The sequence below is a fragment of the Lissotriton vulgaris genome, chromosome 3_1 (genome assembly GCF_964263255.1).
Source record: "Lissotriton vulgaris chromosome 3_1, aLisVul1.2, whole genome shotgun sequence".
In the NCBI taxonomy this organism is placed as follows: domain Eukaryota; kingdom Metazoa; phylum Chordata; class Amphibia; order Caudata; family Salamandridae; genus Lissotriton; species Lissotriton vulgaris.
The window spans coordinates 8,618,294-8,640,439 of NC_141689.1; the positions used below are offsets into that span (position 1 = coordinate 8,618,294).

Consider the following 22,146-nt stretch of genomic DNA (forward strand, 5'->3'; position numbering starts at 1 on the left):
CTGACTGAGGAGTCTGGGAGCGCTGGGCATCCCTGCCACGCTCCCCGTAATCCAGAGCATCGATATCCCCCCAAGCACCGTGACCGGGGTCCCAAAGCAACAGCAAGAGCAACGTGAGGCCCAGCCGCCGCTGGCCCGAGCACCGTGACTGCCTCTGCACCGGGAGCCCCGAGAGCAACGCGAAGGAGGACCCGTCCAGTCCAAGCGCCCGAATTGACTGTGCCTCGCGCCGTCGATCCACCTGCAAAGACGGACAGCCGCCCTGTGATAACCCCCCTCTGGTCGGCATCCTGCCCGACAGCTCAGCTGTGAGCGCACAGCTGCAACCGGCACTTTGGCTGGGTACGTCCCGCACTTGGGGACCGTACTGCCACTTGCCGCCACCACACAGCCGCCGCCTTCAGGGTCGGAGCGAACGCCAAAGGAAGGACCCTGCCGCCGCCAAGCACCGCCGCCCCGGGTGACCCGTGACCTGCCCGGCTGAGAGCCGCAGAACGCATCGACCCCGGAAAAGCAACGCGACGTGGGACAGCTCCCCTGGAAAGCCGCCCGCTCCACAAGAATTTGAAAGGTACTGTGCTCTTGTCCTCACGGTGCGAGCGTCCTGCAACCCGAGCTCGCACCGCGCTATCTGCTCCCAACGCGAGCCGCCTCTGAAACCGAGGCTCGCACTGCTCCTGGTCCTCGAGGCCCACGCGGGAAGCGTGAGCTTTGGCCGGCCGGGCCCGATCTCCTCTCTGAAACGAGCGGAGACAGCGGAAACGCGCATTGAGGCGCTACAAGACACTGAACCTTGCTGAACCTGGGCAGAAGGCCCAAAAGATTGCTTATTGCTAAGAAAGAACTGTGGCAACTTGAAACTAAGTAAACTGGAACCGCTATTGAAAGTTTGACAACTGTATTTACAAGCCTGCTTGAAATTTATATAAAGTATATATATTTTTACAAATACAGTTTGGTGTCATTGTGTGGTGGGTTGGTTGTGATGGTGTAATATTGCAAATGTTTAACCCTATGTGCCCCAGAGATTAGCCTGAGACTGCTTAAGCCACACTACCTAGAGGGTAAGCAGAGGTTGTCTTGGAGGTAACCCTCAGCCCTGACGAGGAAGAGAGAGTCCCTGCTTGTCGCTAGTGCTGCACTGCGCCAACGAGAGACTCCCCCTTCCTACACCGCGGGCTTTTCCCGACTTCAGCATTGCTTGTCCCGACTGCTCCCAGCGATTCCCTAGGCCCTAGGCCTAACCACTGTTTGATTGGTATCTCTTATACCACTTTTTTTAATATATGGTTTGAGTGGCAACCCGCCCTCATCCATAATTGTGCAACTTTGTATGTTATACTGTGCTTTTGATTTAACGCTTGTGCCCCATTGCTCATAAAGAGTACTGGGGATTAATTTAGAAATAAATACATATATTTTTATAATATATACTTGTGTGGTGTCCTTTCATTTGATATTCCAGGACTGTGATTGGTAAAACAGCTCGCTTAACACGACCTCTTGAGTTAAGCCTTTAAGGCTGCTTAGTCTATTCTACCCTTAAGATAGCTTGTCTAATAAGGTTGACTTACAACCAGACACCATAAGGGATTGTTTGGACTGATACAAGGCGGTTCCAGAATTGGAAACATCATATATCAGGCTAACTTCTCACATTGGTGTGCAGCGGTGCGGATTTGAGCTTGCTGTTTTACCATTGCAATCTTTTTATCAAATTGAAAGATCACATAAAGTACCCTAGGTACATATAAATCAAAAGCTTAGCATATTAAGTTCTACTGAAATTAGTAGTTGTAGATTAAAGGTATTAGCACACCCTGACTACAACTCCCTAGCAAGGTACAGTAGGAAAACACTTAGTGTAGGTAAGTGCACCACTTGCACCTCACTAGCAGTCATGTCTGACGCAGGTGGAGCCTCAGGCTCTATCCCTACGACAGTTGACCCTACCAAGGCAACTTTCAGCTATGACAAACTTAGCCACAAAGACTTGAGTGCCTTGTGCATTGCAAGGGGGCTAAAAAGGGGCAGACACCCCACCATTCCTATCCTGATAGCCATCCTGGAAATGGATGACTTAAATAAGGAGAGTGTAGCTCCCTTAGCTTTAGGAGATGGAGTGAACCACCCTCAAAATGAGATAACTCCAGAAGAGGAAGACGAGGTGGACGAAGGCTCAGAGGTAAATGAGCCTGCTCAGAGTCAGAGGGGTAACCAGGTCCCAGTGGGGAGGCTTAGCCAAGCCAACTTGGACCTACTAGGGAATGGAGAGGGCCAGCACCTCCCCAGATCCTATAACCTAGTTCCCACAGGCAATAGAAGGGTGAGATCTCCCTCAGTGGATTCTCACATTTCTAGTGCCTTCAGAAACTCTCAAAGGGGAATGACTTCCCTTCCCTCCAGAGAAGAGAGCATAAGGCCAGGATGAGAGCTGTAGAACTCCAGATAGAGAGGGAAGAGTTAGCCCTGGCCCAAGCTAAACTTGCTTTAGCAAGGAAACAGAAAATGTGTGGCTTAGATGCCACTGGTGGAAGCAACAATAATCCTAGAGAGAAAGAGAGGTCCTATAATACTAGAAACCTGACAAAGATTGTGCCCCCCTACACAGAAGGGGATGACATCCACAAGTGGATAACTGCTCTTGAGAGAGCCTGCATGGTACAGCAGGTTCCTGAGGAACAGTGGGCAGCAATCTTATGGTAATCCTTTTCAGAGAAAGGGAGAGATAAGCTCCTCACTGTCAGACATGAGGATGCTAAAAACTACAAAGTCCTGAAGAGTGCTCTGATAGATGGGTTTGGCTTAACCACTGAACAGTACAGGTTGAAGTTCAGAGACACCCAGAAGACACAGACTCCGGACTGGACTGATTTTGTAGATTGTGCTACTAAGGCTCTGGAGGGTTGGCTACATGGCAGCAAAGTACATGACTTCACAGGATTGTATAATTTGATTATGAGGGAGCAGATCCTAAGTAATTGTCAGAACCGGCTCTTACACCAGCACCTGGTGGACTCAGATTTGACCTCTCCCCAAGAATTGGGAAAGAGGGCAGATAAATGGGTCAGAACCAGGATTAGTCCTAAGAATCAGGACAATAACCAGAAGAAGGAGTCTACCAAGCCTCAAGATAAGGGCGGGGATAAAAGTAAAGAAAAGACTTCCCCAGGGCCCCAAAACTCCAAGGATGGGGGTGGGTCCCAAGACACTTCTTCAACCCAGAAAAAGCCTTATTGTCATACCTGTAAACAGGTTGGGCATTACAAAACAGACAACTGTTGTCCCAAGAATGGCAATAAAGAGAATATACCTCCAAAGCCAGCTCCAACACCTCCTGTTACTGTCAGCAGTAATCCCCCAGGAAGTGGGAGCACACCCAGGAATCTGGGTGGGTTTACTTTTGGAGCCCAGGAGGACCCTGACCTATCCAGGTCCCCATCCCCAAATAATCTTGTTTATGAGACTGGCATAGGGTTTGCCAACTTCTCTGATTGCCCAAATACCTTGAGCAAATATAGACAAGAACCCATCATCAATGGTTTGAAAGTTGAAGCCTTTAGAGACACAGGGGCTAGCATCACCATGGTGGCTGACTGTATAGTACCCTCTAAGCAACTTTTACCAGGTGCCACATACCAGGTAACAAACATTGATGGAATCCAAACAAATCAACCCATGGCAGTAGTAAGTCTCAGCTGGGGAGGTGTCACTGGCCCAAAGAGAGTGGCAGTGTCACCAAACTTGCCTGTAGACTGCCTACTAGGAAATGATTTGGAAATCTCAGCCTGGGCTGAGGTGGAACAGGAAATCCATTCTAGAATGGTAAACTCCAATGGAAAGGTTAGTGGGGCTGTAATGGCTACAGCCCCAACCCAAGATGTCCTTCCTGAAAAGGTTGGTAGGGCTGAGCAACTCTCTGCCCCATCTTTAGCAGAAGCTCTTCCTAAACAGAATAGCAAAGCTGTTATGATAACAGCAGAAACCCAAACTGAGTCTCCTCCTGAAAAGGTTGGTGGGGCTGTGATGGCCACAGCCCAAACTCAAACAGATATGTGTGTTGTGAAGCCTGAAATGATGGATCACTCCACCCAAACTGAGAGCATGGAGGAGGAAGAGAAATCTCCCCCTCACCAGACGTTAGGACAAGATCAGCCTCCTCAGGGAACTAATCTTACCCCTGATGAAGGAACTGCCCCAGAGGTTGTTAGGCCTGGCCTGACAGAGCCTCTGATGGCAGTGGACCCTTCTCAGGTGGGACCCAGTCTGGAGCAGGTAACCTGCCCCTCTCTACCTTGTCTTAGTCAGCCCAGGGCTGCAGAGGACAAGAAGGACAGTGAGACCCAGAGGGCCCCCTGTCAAATAAAGCACCCCCATCAACAGATTAGGGGCACCAAAACTAGTAGCCCTAGTAAGGTGAAGACTTTAAAAACTCCTGAGGGAGCCCCCTTAAAAGTAGTTAGGGACCTCCCACAGATGGATTCTGTTGGGCACAGCCAAACCTGAGACCCAAAGGGCCCAAACCTGAACTGTCCCTCCAGCAAGCCAAACAGAGGGACCCAGCCTCCAGCTTTAGGTAGCCAGAGGCTGACCCTGAGAGCACATTGCAACTCAGTTGAAGAAAGAAAGGCACACATGGTGGAAGATAATTGGAGGAAGCTGAGCCCTAAATTAGTGGAGCCTCACTTCAATACTCCATATCCAAACCAGCCTTTAACTTTGCATAAACACACCCAAGGTAGTGATTGCCTATGGTGGAGACCCTCTAATACCCCAAGGGTGAGGGACTGCTTAGTGGACCATGAGACAGGGGGTACCCATGCTAGTGCAGGTACTTCCTTATATGGCCACTCAGGCAATATAGGCTTACCTGGCCAAGGATAGCCTTATCTCCTTTCGTTTGGGGGGGGGGGGGGGTTATGTAGGAAGGCGGCTACCTGACTATGGTTACCCCAGATTTTTTGCCTTGTGTTTAGCTGGTTTTCGACTTAGTTGGCCTGGTTCCCTGCTAATCAGGGCCCCAGGCTATCTGCTCTCTCTCTAAAATGGATTCCATGTACCCTAGGTGCATAAAAAGATTGGCTTGGGTCACCTTACCAGCCCCTGTACAGAGCACTATAGGTGCCCAAGGCATAGGTGCATCCAAGGCCTACCAGGGGCTGCAGCATATCTTTTGTCACCCCTGGCTGGTTCTTAAATTGACACAACTGGCTGATCACTCAGCTGGGGCAAGTGGGTGTAATCACCCCTTGCTTAGATATAGTATACCTATATCTAAACCTATATCTGGGCACATATAAACCTGTGAGCCACTCCTATGGAAGGCCTTATCAATCCTGGAGGCAGAGTGCGTGGTTTAATGTGGGATGGTGCTCTAGCATGAGCTGAGCCTGTCTGCAGCTGTCGGGACCAATTCCCTAAGCTGTTCCGGGATAATGCCATACCATATACTCTTAAGTGCCTTATAATCCTCGCGGTTATATGGTAACTTTGGTTTGGCTTTATCAAAACATGTTGTGTAAGGTGTCATACGATTTGGAATACTACCCCCTCGCCAGTCCTGGCAACGGGGGTAGCATTCCACCCCTCTAGAGGGAGACGACATGTTACTTTGCTAAAACGCGGTTGCTTTTTAAAAAGAGCCTCAGATCCACAAAATGGATGCTTCTGCCACAGACACGAGTCTGACCTCCTGCAGCTGACCGAAACTCAGCCAAGGAGGCCTGGACAAAGGGTTTCCTGTCACAGGAAACCCTTTGACAGGAGACAGACAGGAGATAGTGGATTGTAGCAGGGAGGTTTGAAAGAAACCAGACACTGCCTGGGGAGCACAAGGCTGCCCCTTGCATAATCCGGCCAAACCGGTTCTGGGGCACACCAGCCTCTGTCCCAGCACGGCCTGGATCAAAAGAAAGGGGTGTATCCACCCCCTTCCTGGGTCCCACCCATAGGAGGGGACCTAGCAGGTAATCCAGCCCCCTAGATTGGTATAAGAATGGGAGCGGTGCCAACACACTCAGATTATCCTGATGAAACATTTGAAACGAAACTCTGGACCCTTCGACATCCTACTCAACGTAGAAGACTGAAGAATCTCCCTTGTGGTCAAGGAGTGACCACCCTGTGCAAACAGGCACCATCCAGCACCTCGACGTCTGCTTTGTTGCAGTTCCCGCTGGAACTCGAGCGACAGAGATCAACGAGATCAAGCTTGCCTGCCTTCTTACAGCCCGATCCACAGTCCCTGCAGAGCTGAGACCCGTGGAGGTGACCGGAAACGTGGGGCACGTCCTCTTGAAAAGACCACGAGACGCTGACCGTGCAGCCCACGAGTGACCCTCGAAGCTGTACACCGGGGTTTGAGAAGCCCCAACCCTGAGCCACTCATGCACCGAAGCTCACCCCTCTACACTCGACGAGTGCTGCGGGGGCCCTTCTGCTTGTTTTGGCTCAACGTGTTGGCCCGGTCACTTGCCAGCTGGCTTGTGGCCCCTGTGCCAATGAAAACCTAAAACCGACTTGCGATTCTGGTTCTCCAAACTTGCACCAGCTCCTCTGAAAAGGAGCACCCGCTCTGACCCTCCTGGTCCGAGTGAGAAGCAATCTTCCGGTCCTGCGTGGATTGCTCTTGCCAAGTGTTGTTTGCTCCAATCTTGAAGCCGACTGCGCCGACGGTGAGAGCCTGTGTGGGACAGATCGTGTCCCTCTCGTGGATGTCGCAGATGCCCCGGATCCCACGTGACAGCGGAGAGAAGCTCCTCGACAACCACCTGATTGCGCCTGACATTGCCTGGTTCCGTCCTGGTTCCACCCTGGTCACTGCTGAGTGACCCAGACTCTGTCCCCTCTGCTTTCAGGTATTTTTCTACTCTGATCCACCCTTGGATCACACCGGACACTTCTCCTTCACATCGCCTGCAGCATCTTCAGCTCCAAGCACCAAGAGCCTGCGTGTCAAAACCCGACGCCACTTCGACCCTATGCACCCGCTTCCTGTGGGTGAGGTAACATTGCAACGCCGGTGTTCCCACACTGGTACATACCTCGAGGGTCTGTGTCTATAGTTTGGTTCCTCTAGGTTCAGCGGAAGTGTCCTTAAACTCTATGTGTGTAACTTTTACGCACCATTGACTTTGCATTGGTGCAAGCCGCACTTTAAGTGCTGCACCCGAATCCCGCGGGATTTTCCCAACTTCAGCATTGCTTGTCCCGACTGCTCCCAGCGATTCCCTAGGCCCTAGGCCTAACCACTGTTCGATTGGTATCTCTTGTACCACTTTTGTAATATATGGTTTGAGTGGCCACCCACCTTCATCCATAATTGTGCAACTTTGTATGTTATACTGTGCTTTTGATTTAACGCTTGTGCCCCTTTGCTCATAAAGAGTACTGGGGATTAATTTAGAAATAAATACATATATTTTTATAATATATACTTGTGTGGTGTCCTTTCATTTGATATTACAGGACTGTGATTGGTAAAACAGCTCGCTTAACACAACCTCTTGAGTTAAGCCTTTAAGGCTGCTTAGTCTATGCTACCCTTAAGATAGCTTGTCTAATAAGGTTGACTTACATCTAGACACCATAAGGGATTGTTTGGACTGGTACAAGGTGGTTCCAGAATTGAAAACATCATATATCAGGCCAACTTCTCACAGCCGCGTTCTAATGGGGACAAATTAATCAGATGATCTCAAAGCAGCGTAGTATCAGAGGATCGGGTAGTAAGTAGAGGGGGACCGATGTGAGGATCCTGGGATAAAACAGCAGCTCCGTGGCTATGGTCTTACCTCACCCCCCCAAAAAAATCTTTTGGTGCACCTTGTCGTCTGGGCAGGTGGTGGAGTAGTGCCTACTTGCCCAAATGGAGATCATCTAGACAGTGATGACCAAGGGACGGAGTCATTCAACTGTTACCACGTTATGTAGGCCCCTATTCCATAGCACGGGTGATCAACAGGGTATCCATGAGACTGTTGTTACCTCCCCAGATGAGAGTACAGCCTGTCTTTCACGTCTCTCTCTTGGGACCTGCTCACCCTGCAGCTGTAGTGGGGACACTGGCCATCTTGGGGATTGCAGTGCAGGATCTGTATATGCTGAAGTGGACGATTGAGTGATCAGTCAAGATCTGTGACGTGGCTGTATTTGATGAGGCTGCTGGAGGTGACAATGGGGTCCAGCGTGTGTCCTGCGGTGTTCGTGGGGGTTGCAGATCATTTGGGTCGGTCCGAGGCGACTCATACTGCTGAGGAGTTATACGGTGTTGTTGCCATTAGGGTCTTCAATTTGGAAGTTGAGGTTGCTGAGGAAGATGTAGTCCTTGGTGTCTAGAGCTGGGCGGGCAATGAAGTCTGTGATGGTGTTGCAGAAGCTGGAGCGTGGGTGCGGGGTTCTGTATGCAAGGGTGCCTCTGATCGTTGTCTTGTAATCGGTGGTTGCTATTATTTTTGGTGGTGCTGGTGTATTGTAAGGCTCTTTGTTGATGATAGCTGTTCCTCCACTCAGCTTGTTGGTACAACCTTGGTGAGTGATTTTATATCAGTGGGGGATCACTGTGGCAATGACGGGGCTAGATGCGGGGTTGAGCCAGCACTCGGTAAGGAAGATGATGGGTTCGAGGGTGATGATGAGGTCTCATAACTTGGTGGAGTGCTTGCACATAGAGCGCTGTGGAGTTAGTGGGTCGCATCTTGTGTGGTGCGGTGATAGGTTGGGGTGGTGCTTTGCGATGTAACTACCGTTGTGGTGGTACAGGAGAAGGTACATGTGGCGCACCAGAACGGTCCTACGATGGAGTGCAGTGTGGCATAGCAGCATAGTTCACCGGATCGTCTGGTGTTCAGGGCGCAGAGGGAGGCAGTGTCGTACCTGTGGAAGGGCTGGGAAAGAGTGGTCCTGGCACTGGGCACAGTTCAGAGGAGGAGGGGTGCGTTAGGCTTGTGTTTGGTGTGTCTGCTGTACGCTGCTGTGCTGCTGCTTTCATTAAGGCACCGAGACGACTACTGCCACTGAAAGGGGCACAGGAGAGGTACTGTGTACCGGAAAACCCAGTGACTGCACTGAATAAGTACATGGGTTAATGAGTACACCATGAGAAGCGCCGAGGCTTCTAGGAGCACAGCAGTGGGCGGGGCTGAATCGGGCAGAGGCGAGCTCCGGAGCTCCTCCGCGGCCGCCCTCCATAACCATCGATCGTGGCCAGCAATCCTGGAACCCGGCGCCACAAACTGCCCATGAAAGATCGGTGCCCTGTTTGAGCACTGCTCCCTGGGGCGGCGGAGGCGTGGGGGCCAAATAACGGAGTTCTTACCTCTCTCCCTGCTCCTGGTGCCCTACAGGCGGCAAGATGGCGTCCGCGACTGGCGAGACTGGCGTCAGGCGCTAGGAAAACCCACCGAGGCTGGCGACTGCACCGGGGACGCTGGAACCTTGCTGATGCGACCGGAAGATAGCCTGCGGCTCCCGTTCACGATCCCGGTGAACGCAGCATGCAGGTGGGCGGGGGCCGTCCAACACCATCTGCTTACCCCCAGCTGCCTGACCCTAAGATGGCGGCGCCCGGGACACGACGGGCGCCATTTGGCGTCTAGTGAACTTTTAAGCTGTAGGCTCTACGAGATCCCCAGTGAGGACGGTGGAGCCCCTATATTGCCCTGGGCCCAAGAAGTGTGCAACGGAGCGGCTTGCTCAGTTGGGAGAGACCCGGGACGCACAGCGCAGCTGATGGCTGGCTCCACGCGGCGCCTCCTGATCTGGGGCTAGTTGGAGAGCTCTCCTGGATGGTGCTCTGGATCTTTCACTGCAGCGGATCACGTCAAGGTCCGTGGGCCCCTGATGGATGCCCAGTCCGGACTTGCCTGTGCGCCCGACTTGCCTGTCCCTGCGGGACATCAACCAGCTCTAAATCCCCCTGTGGCCGACCGAAGAGAAGCTGCCTACATCTCGATCTGTACAGGAGGTAAGCGCCGCACCTGAGCGCACCTTGTCTGTCCCTAACGCCGACTTTAAAGAGACCGGCCAGACCCTAAGATGGCGGCGGTGAGCCCGTGAAACTTTTACTCAGCGCGATTTCAATGCGCGTCCGGTGCCGCTTGCCCTTATGTTACACCGGCATACCTGCAGGCCCGCCTACTGGCACCTTAAATGGCGGATGGGTGAGCGGAGAGCCACTGTTGACACCCGGATAAGCACTACAAGTCTGGCAGCACTTGCACATGTGCTCCAAAATGGCGCCGCCCGACTCCGAGCACAGCACTGCTGAAACTGCCTGCTTTAGCTCAATCTTACTGACACAGCCTCAAACAGTCCCCATATTGGCTCAGTACAGCTGTTTCACGACCAGCCCATGCCACCTGACCTGAAAACGGCAGAATTTGAGACCTCGACGCCGCGCACAGCACGCACCTGCACGCCTAATTACCGAGCTGTATTAAGTGAGTCCACAGCCTGTCTTCCAGATTCCTTATTCCTTATTACTGAGCTGTATAAAGTGAGCTTACAGCCTGTCTTCCAGATGTTTCATCTTCACGGCCAATACTTCCTGCAGCAATCGGACAGCCCTGCGGGCGTCTGCGAGAAATGCATTCCTCCATCAAAATCGCCATCCGCTTAACTCTTTAATTGTGTGGTATTTATTTTGAACACTTTTACAGCTGCGCAGCAAATAATGCCAGCTGCACCGTCTAGGTCTCCTACAGCTGCGCAGCAAGTAGTGCCAGCTGCACCGTTTAGGCCTTTTACAGCTGCGCAGCAAGTAGTGCCAGCTGCACCATTTAGGCCTTTTACAGCTGCGCAGCAAGTAGTGCCAGCTGCACCGTTTAGGCCTTTTTACAGCTGCGCAGCAAGTAGTGCCAGCTGCACCATTTAGGCCTCCTACAGCTGCGCAGCAAGTAGTGCCAGCTGCACCGTTTAGGCCTTTTACAGCTGCGCAGCAAGTAGTGCCAGCTGCACCGTTTAGGCCTCCTACAGCTGCGCAGCAAGTAGTGCCAGCTGCACCGTTTAGGCCTTTTTACAGCTGCGCAGCAAGTAGGGCCAGCTGCACCGTTTAGGCCTTTTACAGCTGCGCAGCAAGTTGTGCCAGCTGCACCGTTTAGGCCTCCTACAGCTGCGCAGCAAGTAGTGCCAGCTGCACCGTTTAGGCCTTTTACAGCTGCGCAGCAAGTAGTGCCAGCTGCACTGTTTAGGCCTTTTACAGCTGCACAGCAAGCAGTGCCAGCTGCACCGTTTAGGCCTTTTACAGCTGCACAGCAAGTAGTGCCAGCTGCACCGTTTAGGCCTTGTACAGCTGCGCAGCAAGCAGTGCCAGCTGCACCGTTTAGGCCTTTTACAGCTGCACAGCAAGTAGTGCCAGCTGCACCGTTTAGGCCTTTTTACAGCTGCGCAGCAAGTAGGGCCAGCTGCACCGTTTAGGCCTTTTACAGCTGCGCAGCAAGTAGTGCCAGCTGCACCGTTTAGGCCTTTTTTACAGCTGCGCAGCAAGTAGTGCCAGCTGCACCGTTTAGGCCTTTTTTACAGCTGCGCAGCAAGTAGTGCCAGCTGCACCGTTTAGGCCTTTTTACAGCCTGACGGCACATTAACTCGGTTATTCCACCATAAACCTTTGGATTATGCGCCCCCTTTTTGCCCTTTTATTTCTCCTCACCACCGTTTTCCCAATAACACCCCTCTCATCCCTCCCCCAACCTCCTTCGCCTCATCTTCCCAACATGGCCACCTCTCGAGTTAAGTCTGGAGCCAATTGCTACAAAATCATTTATCCGCCCGACCAGACTAAAGCTACAATAAAACGATTGAAGCATAACACTATTGAACGTTTCCCGGACTCCCTTTTTGTTGATCAATTTTACAATGGTCGTCTTGGGAGGCTCAAAAACTATTTCATCTTCTTCACTCGCGACACCCCCTCTTGGTCCAACAGTTTTTACAATTCCCTTAACGTCACCTCCTCCTCCTCTATCCCTTATGGGAAACAACTAAAAATGTCCCCCTCTGAGTGCTTCAATGGCTACCTCACTATCTCACTCTATAACAACGGTACTGTCATGATCCAAGGCAAAGACTCCTGCCTCTCGCTCTTTGACCACCTCTTCCCCTCCTTACTCCCCTCCTCTGCAACCGGGTTTCCCCTTGACTCTCCTTCCAGCTCCACCCAATACTCCCTTTCTCCTCCGCCGACCCCACCTCACTCCAATTGGCTGCACTCTCGAGAAGCGCAGGTCGGCCCTCTTCCCTCCCCCCCAACTTACCTCATCTCCTATTCCTCTCCCCTCACAGTATGTCCCCTCCCACATTACTTCAGCCTTACCACTAGCTAATACGCTCCTCGTCCCATCTGCACTATCACGATACTCCAATCTCTTCTCCTCCCCCATACTTCTTCCCATCACCCCCCTTTTTAGTCCACCTCTCCTCCAACCCTCTCCCCCAATTAACTTTCCCTATGCTCCCCTTATCCCTCCTTACATCCCTCCCCTCCACCCCTTCATCCCCTCGTCATTCACCCCGTTTTTGACACATTCCCACTTCATCTCTCTCCTCCCTCCTACTCCTCCAGTACTGCTGCACTACCCCCTTTCCCCTCCTAGTAACCCCTTCCATCTCCCTCCCTCGGGCCCAGCAGAACCACTTCCCCTCCTCAACTTCCCTTTCTCTCAACCCCCCTCACTCTGCCAGATGACCGTTCCCTCACTGCTACCTCTACTAACTGACAGGACCTCCGCAACCACTGCACCTCTTTTCCTCCCAAACCTCCTACATTCCCATGACGCCACACAGGCCTCCCCCCTCCTACTTCCCTACCGACGTGTTCCGCACCTTTCTCTCTCTAAATTTGTCCTTAATTCCTCTCCCTCTTGCAACACCAACAATGACAACTCTCCCTTAACCCCCAATTCACTTACTCCCGCTCCCAACCTCCACCTTTCCCCACCTGTGAACCCCAGCCCCCAACTCACCCCCTGTCCCCCCACCTCTCCCTGCCGTCCACCACCAATTCCACCCCCCCTTATTTCAATCGAGCCACCCAACCTTCCGTGCTCTGCCTCTTTCTCACTGGAAAATACGCTAGGCTCTCTTATCACCTCCATCTCTCAGCTGACAGCTGCCATTTCACTTTCATGCTCTAAGATCTCCACCCCTCCATGCACCTCTACTCCCTCCCAACTTCCCTTGAGATGCACCCCGCCCACTCACCCCAATACAGCCAAGCTCAACCTTTCGTCTGCAAACGTCGTTAACTCAGACAAGCCTTTGAACGCCACCCTTCTTCAACAGGCATACCCTAGCAATCCTACTGTCTACACTATTCCGACCATCACCTCTGTCAGAACAAAGCGTCCACCTAAACCCTCCCGAGCACCCCCGCATAAGAACAATATCCCGATCACCCTTCAGAGCCCAAGTGCCCCCGTCACCAAAACAGTCTTGACAGAGCTGCGCTGTATGCTTCACTACTGCAGATCTGCAGTAAAACACAAACTTGAAATCTCCGACACCATCACCCTTCACAAACTTGACATGCTCTTCCTCACAGAGACCTGGTTCAAAGATACCTCTCACTCTATGTTTCATCTCCTATTACCCACAGGTTATTCCATACTTAGGAATGACAGAACTGAAAACACGGGGGGAGGTGTTGCAGCCATCTTCAGAAACGCCCTCCAACTTAAGGCATCTCCTTTCAGCTCCTCCCACACCTTTGAATGCCTTTCTCTTGAGCTTCAATTGCAGCACCGTTCACCGCTCAGATTCCATATCATTTACCGCCCGCCTCGTAGTAGTAGCTCTTCGTTTATAGAAGATCTCAAAGACTTCATCAGCCACCAATACTCTCAAAGTGACAATCAGACCATCGTGGGTGACTTCAATCTCCACTGGGGCGTACCGCAAGACTCCTCTGCGAACTCACTGGCCGCCTTCCTCTCTGCAAATGATCTTATCCAACACTGCACTGAATCAACCCACTCCAAAGGCGCAATCCTGAACCTTGTTATTTCTAAAGCACGCATGCTTTCTACTACTACCCCAATTCATGTAGATTGGTCTGACCACCACCTCATCCCATTCTCTCTTCAACTTTCACACTCTATAACTCTTGGCCAACCCAAGAGGGCCATCTCCTGGTTCCGTCATGCCAAAAATATTGATGTCGGTCCCCTCTGTGAATCAGCTTTGCTATCACTTCCAAGGCTAGACCCGAACATAGCTGTTGACGATCTCACCTCCCAATGCCTCACAGTTCTTGCAGCTGAAATTATTAACGTCGCTCCACTCAAAAGCAAAAGGATAAGGCCCACTCCCTCAGCGTCTTGGTTCAACAAATCCCTTTATGAGGAAAGGAAGCAGCTAAGATTCCTGGAGAAGCAATGGAGGCAAGTGCCCTCCACCGACAATGTGGCCATGCTTCGCACAGCAAGATCCAAGTACCACAAGCACATCTTCCTTGAGAAAGCGACGCACTTCAAAACCCTCCTTGATTCCGCCAAAAATAGACCCAAAAAACTATTCGATCTCATCAAGACTCCGAGCTGCTCTCCCCCAACCTCCAAGGTGGAGGATTCTACAAAGAGAGCAGCGGATTTTGCTATAATCTTCGATGGAAAAGTGAAATCACCTGTGGATCAGGTTGCTCATCCTACACCTCCAGAGGAGCGCAAATCCTTAGCCATTTGGCAGAGCTTTGACCCCATATCTGAAGATGCCCTTCTCAAGTGCATACGCGAAACAAAGCCCTCCAACCATTCTCTTGACCCTATCCCCAGTGCCATTGCCTTTGACTTCTACACCCATTCCCTTTCCTATTGGACCACTCTGATCAACCTCTCCCTCTGGCAAGGCTCCCTTCCTGTCTCCTTCAAAACTGGGCAGGTCACCCCTCTGCTTAAAAAGCCCACTGCTGATGCGAATGACCTCAACAACTTCCGCCCCATCACTAACCTTCACTTTCTTGCGAAGATCACAGAAAGATGTGTAGCAAAACAACTCTCTCATCATATCAAGGAGAATGCTCTTCTTGACAATTGTCAGTCCGGCTTCATCCAAAACTGCAGCACTGAAACAGCCCTACTGCAAGTGGTGGATGATGCGCTGAGGATACTCGACTCAGGGGGGTCCTGTCTGCTAATTCTCCTTGACCTTTCCGCAGCCTTCGACACTGTTAATCACAACACCCTCCTCAATATTCTTCAACAGAGAATGGGCATGGAGGGCACTGTGCTTAAATGGTTTGCATCCTTCCTCTCTGACAGATCTCAAATGATTAAAATAGAGAACAGTCTTTCTTCTCCTGTGGCGGTGGGTCAAGGTGTTCCCCAAGGCTCTATACTTGCACCCTCTTTGTTCAATCTCTACTTAGAACCACTGGGAAACCTCCTAAGCAAATCCGGGATTCACTATCATCTCTATGCAGACAACACTCAACTCTACCTCAAGGTTGCCTCCACTCATGATCTCTCCATCCTAAGATCTACTCTTGACTCCATTCAAATCTGGATGTCAACTCATCAATTGATTCTGAATCCCTCCAAAACTGAATTCCTCCTCTTCTCCTCCTCACTCTCTCCTCCCCCGGTTCAATCATGGATGGATCAGATGAATCTACTAAACAACAAACCCATCATTGTCGACAGCGCAAAATCCCTTGGTGTCATTCTAGACAAAAAACTCAATCTAACTCCCCAAATCAATTCTGTTGCAACATCTGCTTGTTATCAACTGCGCCTTCTTTGGGGAATCCGTCGCTTCTTCCCGGAGCAGGACCTTATAACCCTGGTGCAATCGCTGGTCCTCTCCAGACTGGACTACTGCAATTCTCTTCTTACTGGCCTCCCCAAATCTCACCTGTCCCCACTTAAGTCTGTCTTCCACAACTTATTGGATGATACCCAGTTCGGGTTCCGTCAGGGACACGGCACGGAGACTGCGCTCCTAAAAGCTGCGGATGAGATACGATCCACAATGGACAATGGAGGAGCCGCAATCCTTATACTTTTAGATCTGTCCGCAGCCTTCGACACGGTCGATCACACCACACTGATCGACCGTGTCGCGGCTATAGGAATAAGGGACAAGGCTAAGGAGCTTCTCGCCTCATTTCTGTCCAACCGCCCACAAACGGTGAAGTTGGGACAATACACCTCCCAGACCTTCTCCTTGCCTTGCGGTGTACCACAGGGATCCTCGCTAAGCCCGACACTGTTTAATATATATGTGTCGGACTTAGCGAGGGTCATCAAATCCCACGGAATCTCTCTCACCACATACGCAGACGACACACAACTGGTGTTGTCCGTACACGATGATGGCCAAGCAGTAGCTGCAAACTTCCAATCTGGTATGAAGGCAATAAGCTCCTGGATGTCATCAAACTGCCTCAAGCTAAATTCTGATAAAACGGAAGTGATGACATTCGGGAGACTACTACCAATCTGGTCTCCACAATGGTGGCCCAAACAAATGGGACAACCTCCAAAACCAGTAGTCAAGGTACGAAATTTGGGGGTTATCTTTGATAACAAATTGTCCTTCCAGCAGCATGCCAATTCGGTGGTCTCATCCTCCTTCCACACCTTAAAAAAGATCAAAAAACTCATCCCTTATCTACCATCTTCTGCAGGCAAAACTTTAGTCAGCACATTAGTCTTTTCCAAAACTGACTATTGTAATGCCTTGCTTCTAAATGCACAACAAAAGGTCCTCAATAAATTACAGACTGTACAGAATGCAGCAGCCAGGACCCTGCTACCCATTCCCAAATTTGCATCCGTCTCCCCCTACATCCAACAGCTACATTGGCTGCCGGTGAGGAGCCGCATCAAATTTAAAGCCTTGTGCATAGCTTACAAAGCGATCCACAATCATGGCCCCCTATTCCTAAAACAAGCCTTCCGCCCGCTCGAACAGCAAAGAACATTGCGCTCATCCTCGGCCCACCTGCTAACAGTCCCCCGCACAAGAAGGGCTAACTGGGGAGACAAACGTTTCGCCGTTGCCAAAGCTAGATTGTGGAACACACTCCCTCTCCACATCAAATGTGCACCAACTCTGCTCAACTTCAGAAAAAAACTGAAAACTTGGTTGTTCCAAGCCTAAACTTCCCCTTCTCCGACAGAGAGTCCTGCAACAATAGCGCCGAGACACCCCCGGGTATTTGCGCGCTCTAAAAATCGATATAATAAATAAATAAATAAATAAATAAATAAATAAATTCAGCAGCTCGTTTCATTTATGGGGCCAAAAGAAGCGATCACATCACACCGATGTTATCCACCCTCCGCTGGCTTCCCTTCGAGGCTAGAGCTATCTACAAGACCGCTTGTCTCACCCACAAAGCCTTGCACTCCTCCTCTCCTCGCTACCTGGCGAATAAACTGAAACTCTCTGGAGGCTCTAGACCTTCACGCAATGCAGTGAATCTACTGCTTGAACCTCCCACTTTCAAGAAGGAGAGAACAATGGCCCAATCCTTTTCAGGCAGCGCAGTGAGAATCTGGAACTCCTTTAAGCCTCAGCTCCGGACCACCGCCTCCTCCCAGGCCTTCAAAAGGGACCTCAAAGTTCTCCTCTTCCAGAGACACCTCCAAAAGTAATTCACGTCCTCTTGCTATTTGGAGGAAGACTTCCCACTACTGATAATTTCTACTTTCCATGACCATGGTAGTGCCTTCCCAGTGTATTCCTGTGGTTGGAGTGTCTGCCTTTTTGCAGTATTTTCCATGTACGTGTGTTTGGTGCCCTTTTGTAACATGCACACAACACTTTGCCCTTGTAACACACTGTTGCTGCCTCTCACATGTTTTTACCTTTGATACTTGCACAAGTGCCACCTTTGCCTACGTAACGCTTGTTCTTGTGCCTAGCACTTATTGCAGTATTATACCTCAAATTATACTTTGTTTTCTCGTATAACTGCACACTTGCCACTTTTCCTCTTGTGCACTTTTGACTACCTCAAGTATTTTTGGTTGCTCACAATTTTTACTATTTCATGTATTTTGTTTGCTCACAATTGTCACTATTACCTTATGTAACGTAACGTATGCTTTTGTAATCTGTTCTTTTGTAATGTTTCTCATTATGTTTCATTTCTGTTCCTAATGTGAAGCGCTCTGACGCCTTCGGGTAAAGTCCGCGCTATATAAAAATGCATAAATAAATAAATAGATAGAAGGTGGGAGAGGCACTGGGAGGCGATAGGGGGGCCTTGCCTGGAGATGGAAAAAAGGGTGGCACCAATCGAGAGGGGGGCAGGAAGGAAAAATAAAAAGGCAGAAAGCAATCTAGAACACAACTGAGGGAAATAGAAACGGCAGAAAAATTAATCTGAGGTATAGCAGAGGGAAAATGAATCGTAAAAAAACAGGAGTCGTAATAAGAAATGAAGCAGTGGTGGCTGGCATCACGAGGGAGAGCTGGGTCGGACCTGGAAAATAATGTGAGTTCCAATGCCCCTTTGATCTGTGACATGTATAGATCTTTCTAACGATTACTCAATGGTTTTCTTTTTCTTTCCTCTCACAGGATGCAAAAGTCCTTCGAGCGCATGAGTATTATACCGTCAGACAGGCAGCGCTTATCAGTAATTTCTACGTGAAATATGGAGACCATTCGGGAGAATATTGTCGTGACCACTATGACTTATACTGTCCGTACAACGGAGTGAACCTTCCAGACTTCACCATCGAAGAGATTGGCTGGGACCGTTCACAAGTCCGAGTCAAGTGCAACTATGGGGATGGGTTCCCCGTCGGCCCCAACAAAGGTAAGATGTCAGCCTGAGCCGGACTGCTAGAGGGGAAGTGTGGAAACGTCACAGGCCGCCCTAGAGCCTGGGATGTGTGAAGGTGAATCCCATCATATAAGTAATGAGTGAAGATTTGTACCCTGGGCGGATCCACTTTAGAGAGCTGTGGGGCGCGATATCCGCAGAACTCTACATAATGAAGAGACAAGTATGTGGGGTCTGTGTTTGTATAAATATCACGTGTCTCTTCATTATGCATATGATTGGAGACTTTTATTTTACAAAACTGGTGCTTTAGAAACCTATATTTCACAGGGAACCGTGAAATATGGTAAATATAGTACATGGTTCCTGTGAAATGTGGATATTATCGTTAAATTGCAGTTCCAAATAATTCTGCAGAACTTTGCCATTTTCAAAGGTCCTGAGATTACGTGGCACGGCTATCTACAGTAAGAAGCAAACTAATCAGAATGATATGGCAAAAAAATCTAATTATATGACCTTAGTCGGCTAAGTGTCCAGTATGCTGAGTTTTCACTAGTCCTGCACGAAGGAGTCGCCATCACAGGCAAACGCCGCCGGCTCGCTGATCCCTGGAGCCGAGCCCAGACCAACGCAACATGTATCTACTTTTCATGATATCAGCACGTATGTGCTTTGAGCGATGAACTTTGAACATTTGGAAAATCATGCAAGACTAGCTGTGTGATTGGTTGTCGAAGCAGCTGAAGTCTGAGCCGGGTCTTCGCAATGTCAAACGATTTAGGCACCCAGCTGCTAGCCCCCCTGCCCCCCCCCCCCCCCCCCCCCCCGGCTTCCAATGCTGCCTGGGGGGACTGGAAAGCGCCCGGAAATCTACAGCGGCCAGCGATCGGTGGATGGATCGGCAAGCAGAGAACACAGTGACAGACGACCCTCAGTCCAGGGATTGTGACCACACAGGGCTGGGACAAGGTCTAGCACATTGGCACATTGCAGACACCTCCCTACGTGCCAGGGGGCAGGGACAGGCCATAGGTGGAAGCATCTACTCAACTCTAAACACAGAACTCTGATCACAGCCTCAAGGGAGAAAATCTGCCCGGCCTGAGCGCGAAGAGAGTGTGAAGGGAGCCACCCAACAACAGTGGCAATGGGCATGGAAGGCGCAGTCCATGAGAACAGATCTGAAAAGAAAGAAAGGAAAGAAAACCATCCAGCAGCAGCAGCAATCGACAGCAACTAACAGCGATCAGGCAGTTAATAGGGAGCTACTAGGGAGCGAGTACCCCCCTAGGAGCAAGATGGCGGCCGCCTAGTGGTGGCCGTTCGCAGCGTTGCAGTGAGGACATGGTTTAGCATCTCAAACCTCGTCTATGTAGCCGTACATCAACTACCTAAATCGGCCAACGATCTGTGAGAAGTCCTGATGCTTGTAGCCCTTACTTGTCGGGTGTTCTGGCAAGGGCAGCAGCGCGTGTCCGGCTATCCTCTCTTCCTGCCGCTGGACCTACGCGAGTGCTGGTGGGCGGAGCGGACGGAGCCGGCTGGGAGCCAGGCAGGGTGAGAGGAGTCAGAAGCGGAGTTCACGGAGCCCGCGGAGCTTGCAGAGAGGGAAGCAGCGAGGGGGGGCTATGGCTCCAAAAATAATCAGCGGCACTAAGGCTGTGGTGGCGGAAAAGAAGGCTGGGAATGATGGGGCAGCACTAGAAGGAGAAATATCACGGAAGGTGGAGACGCCCCCGGTGGAACTAGCTAAGAGAAGCAAGCAGACATCGGTCAGGACCCGCCAGGCTACGGCTTCAATTGCTGAGATGTTCACTAGAAGCGGTAATGAGAAGGGTACAAAGGCAACGGAGGCCATGAACGTGGGGGACGGTGCTGACTCTCAGGAGGCTGATGACTCAAGCAAAGGGCGGAAAGCTGGTACTGGTATTACGCAAGCCCCCTCTGGGGGAAGATACTGGATGTGCCCTAGTAATCACCCCCACAATGGCAAATACCTATACAACCCATACCCATACAACCCATGGAATGATAGATCACCCAAAGGTGAGCCTAACAGGGCCAGACAGTGGGGTGCTAACCGCTAACAATTAAGCTATGAGCAAGGTGGGAGACGTAGCCAGCATCCAAGAGGAGAGCGACCCGGTTACGATAACTACTATGGATCAGCAGGCTCACCAGGCTCTCGAAACCTCTATAGGAAATAATGGTGATACGATAGTTGGGGGAGAGACTGGAAACTCAGGCTCCTCGGATGTAGGAAGTAGTAAGAGTATTCTGGACTCAGAGAAAGAAAAAGAGAAGGTCTCCAGTGAGTGCTTCTACTCAGTATTGGAAGGGGCGGAATGGTCAGAAGAGGAAGATCCTATATGGGGGATAGTAACTTGTAGTCTGAGAGCAACCCTGAGCATGAAATCCCGGCGACGGCAATTAAATCTATCACCCTATTAAAAATATATGACCAGCCCCAACAAGATTTAAGCTGGGATCATTCGTCCGCAATGCCACTCCAGGGCAGCCCTAGTTTGGAAACAACCCAACTCTGACTATTGGAGGTGATTCATCAAGAAATTCTCGCACACAGGGAGGAAACACGGCAGGATAGCCATAAATCTCAAGCAGCGATGTGGAAGATGCAGGGCGTGGTCAGGAAATTATCCAAAGCTTGTGTCAATGTGGGGGACAGAGTCTCGAACCTCAAGGAAAGGGTAGTTACAAAGGAAGCGGAGGTCGCCGCGGCTACCAGCATGGTTGAGTCTCATTGCACCCAAGTTACCGATATCCAATGGAAGCTTGAGGAAATGGAGAACAGGCTCAGGAGGAACAATCTGAGGGTCCTAGGAATACCTGAGGGAGTAGAAGGGACGGATGTTAGAGCCTATGTTATCAAGCTCTTTGAGTTGGCATTCCCGGAGCTATCTAGCTGGAATTGGTTTGGAGAAATCCAGAGGGCGCACCGTCCTCCTTTCAAAATGTGCCGTGATGCGAGGGAAGGGGACAAACCAAGGGCGATCTTAATCTTCCTGGGCAACTTTATTTTGAGGCAGGCCATCGCTGAAAAAGCAAGACCAGACGCAAAGAGGTCAAGTGAAGGAGTTTCATTCTTTGCCCGCCCAGACTATTGTCACACGACGGTCGAGAGACGCTGGAGGTTAAGACAAATGATCAAGCCTTTTCAGGAGAAAAAAATGCAGGCTTACCTGATAAATCCAGCGCAACTGAAGATAATCAATGACGGGCAGACACAATATTTTGCATCAGAAGTAAAAGCGCAAGAATATCTGGACTCTCATGGCAGTCAGTGAATTATTTTGTCCACCCTATAGTATAGTAAGCTTGGTAAAGTATGGCGAGCTAATAGAAACTAAATGTAATAAGGGGTATTACGTTTTTGAAGTAATCTTTAAGGTAGT

At 50.6% G+C, this 22,146-nt stretch overlaps 1 protein-coding gene across 1 annotated transcript in view; it reads left to right on the top strand.

The window, feature by feature from the left end:
- LOC147725809 (uncharacterized) overlaps positions 1-22,146 on the top strand; it is a 403,274-nt gene that overhangs the window by 71,801 nt on the left and 309,327 nt on the right. Inside the window, exon 2 of the mRNA XM_086959986.1 lies at positions 18,523-18,763. Coding sequence (XP_086816112.1) covers positions 18,523-18,763 — 241 coding nt within the window. The remainder of the gene's footprint in view (positions 1-18,522; positions 18,764-22,146) is intronic.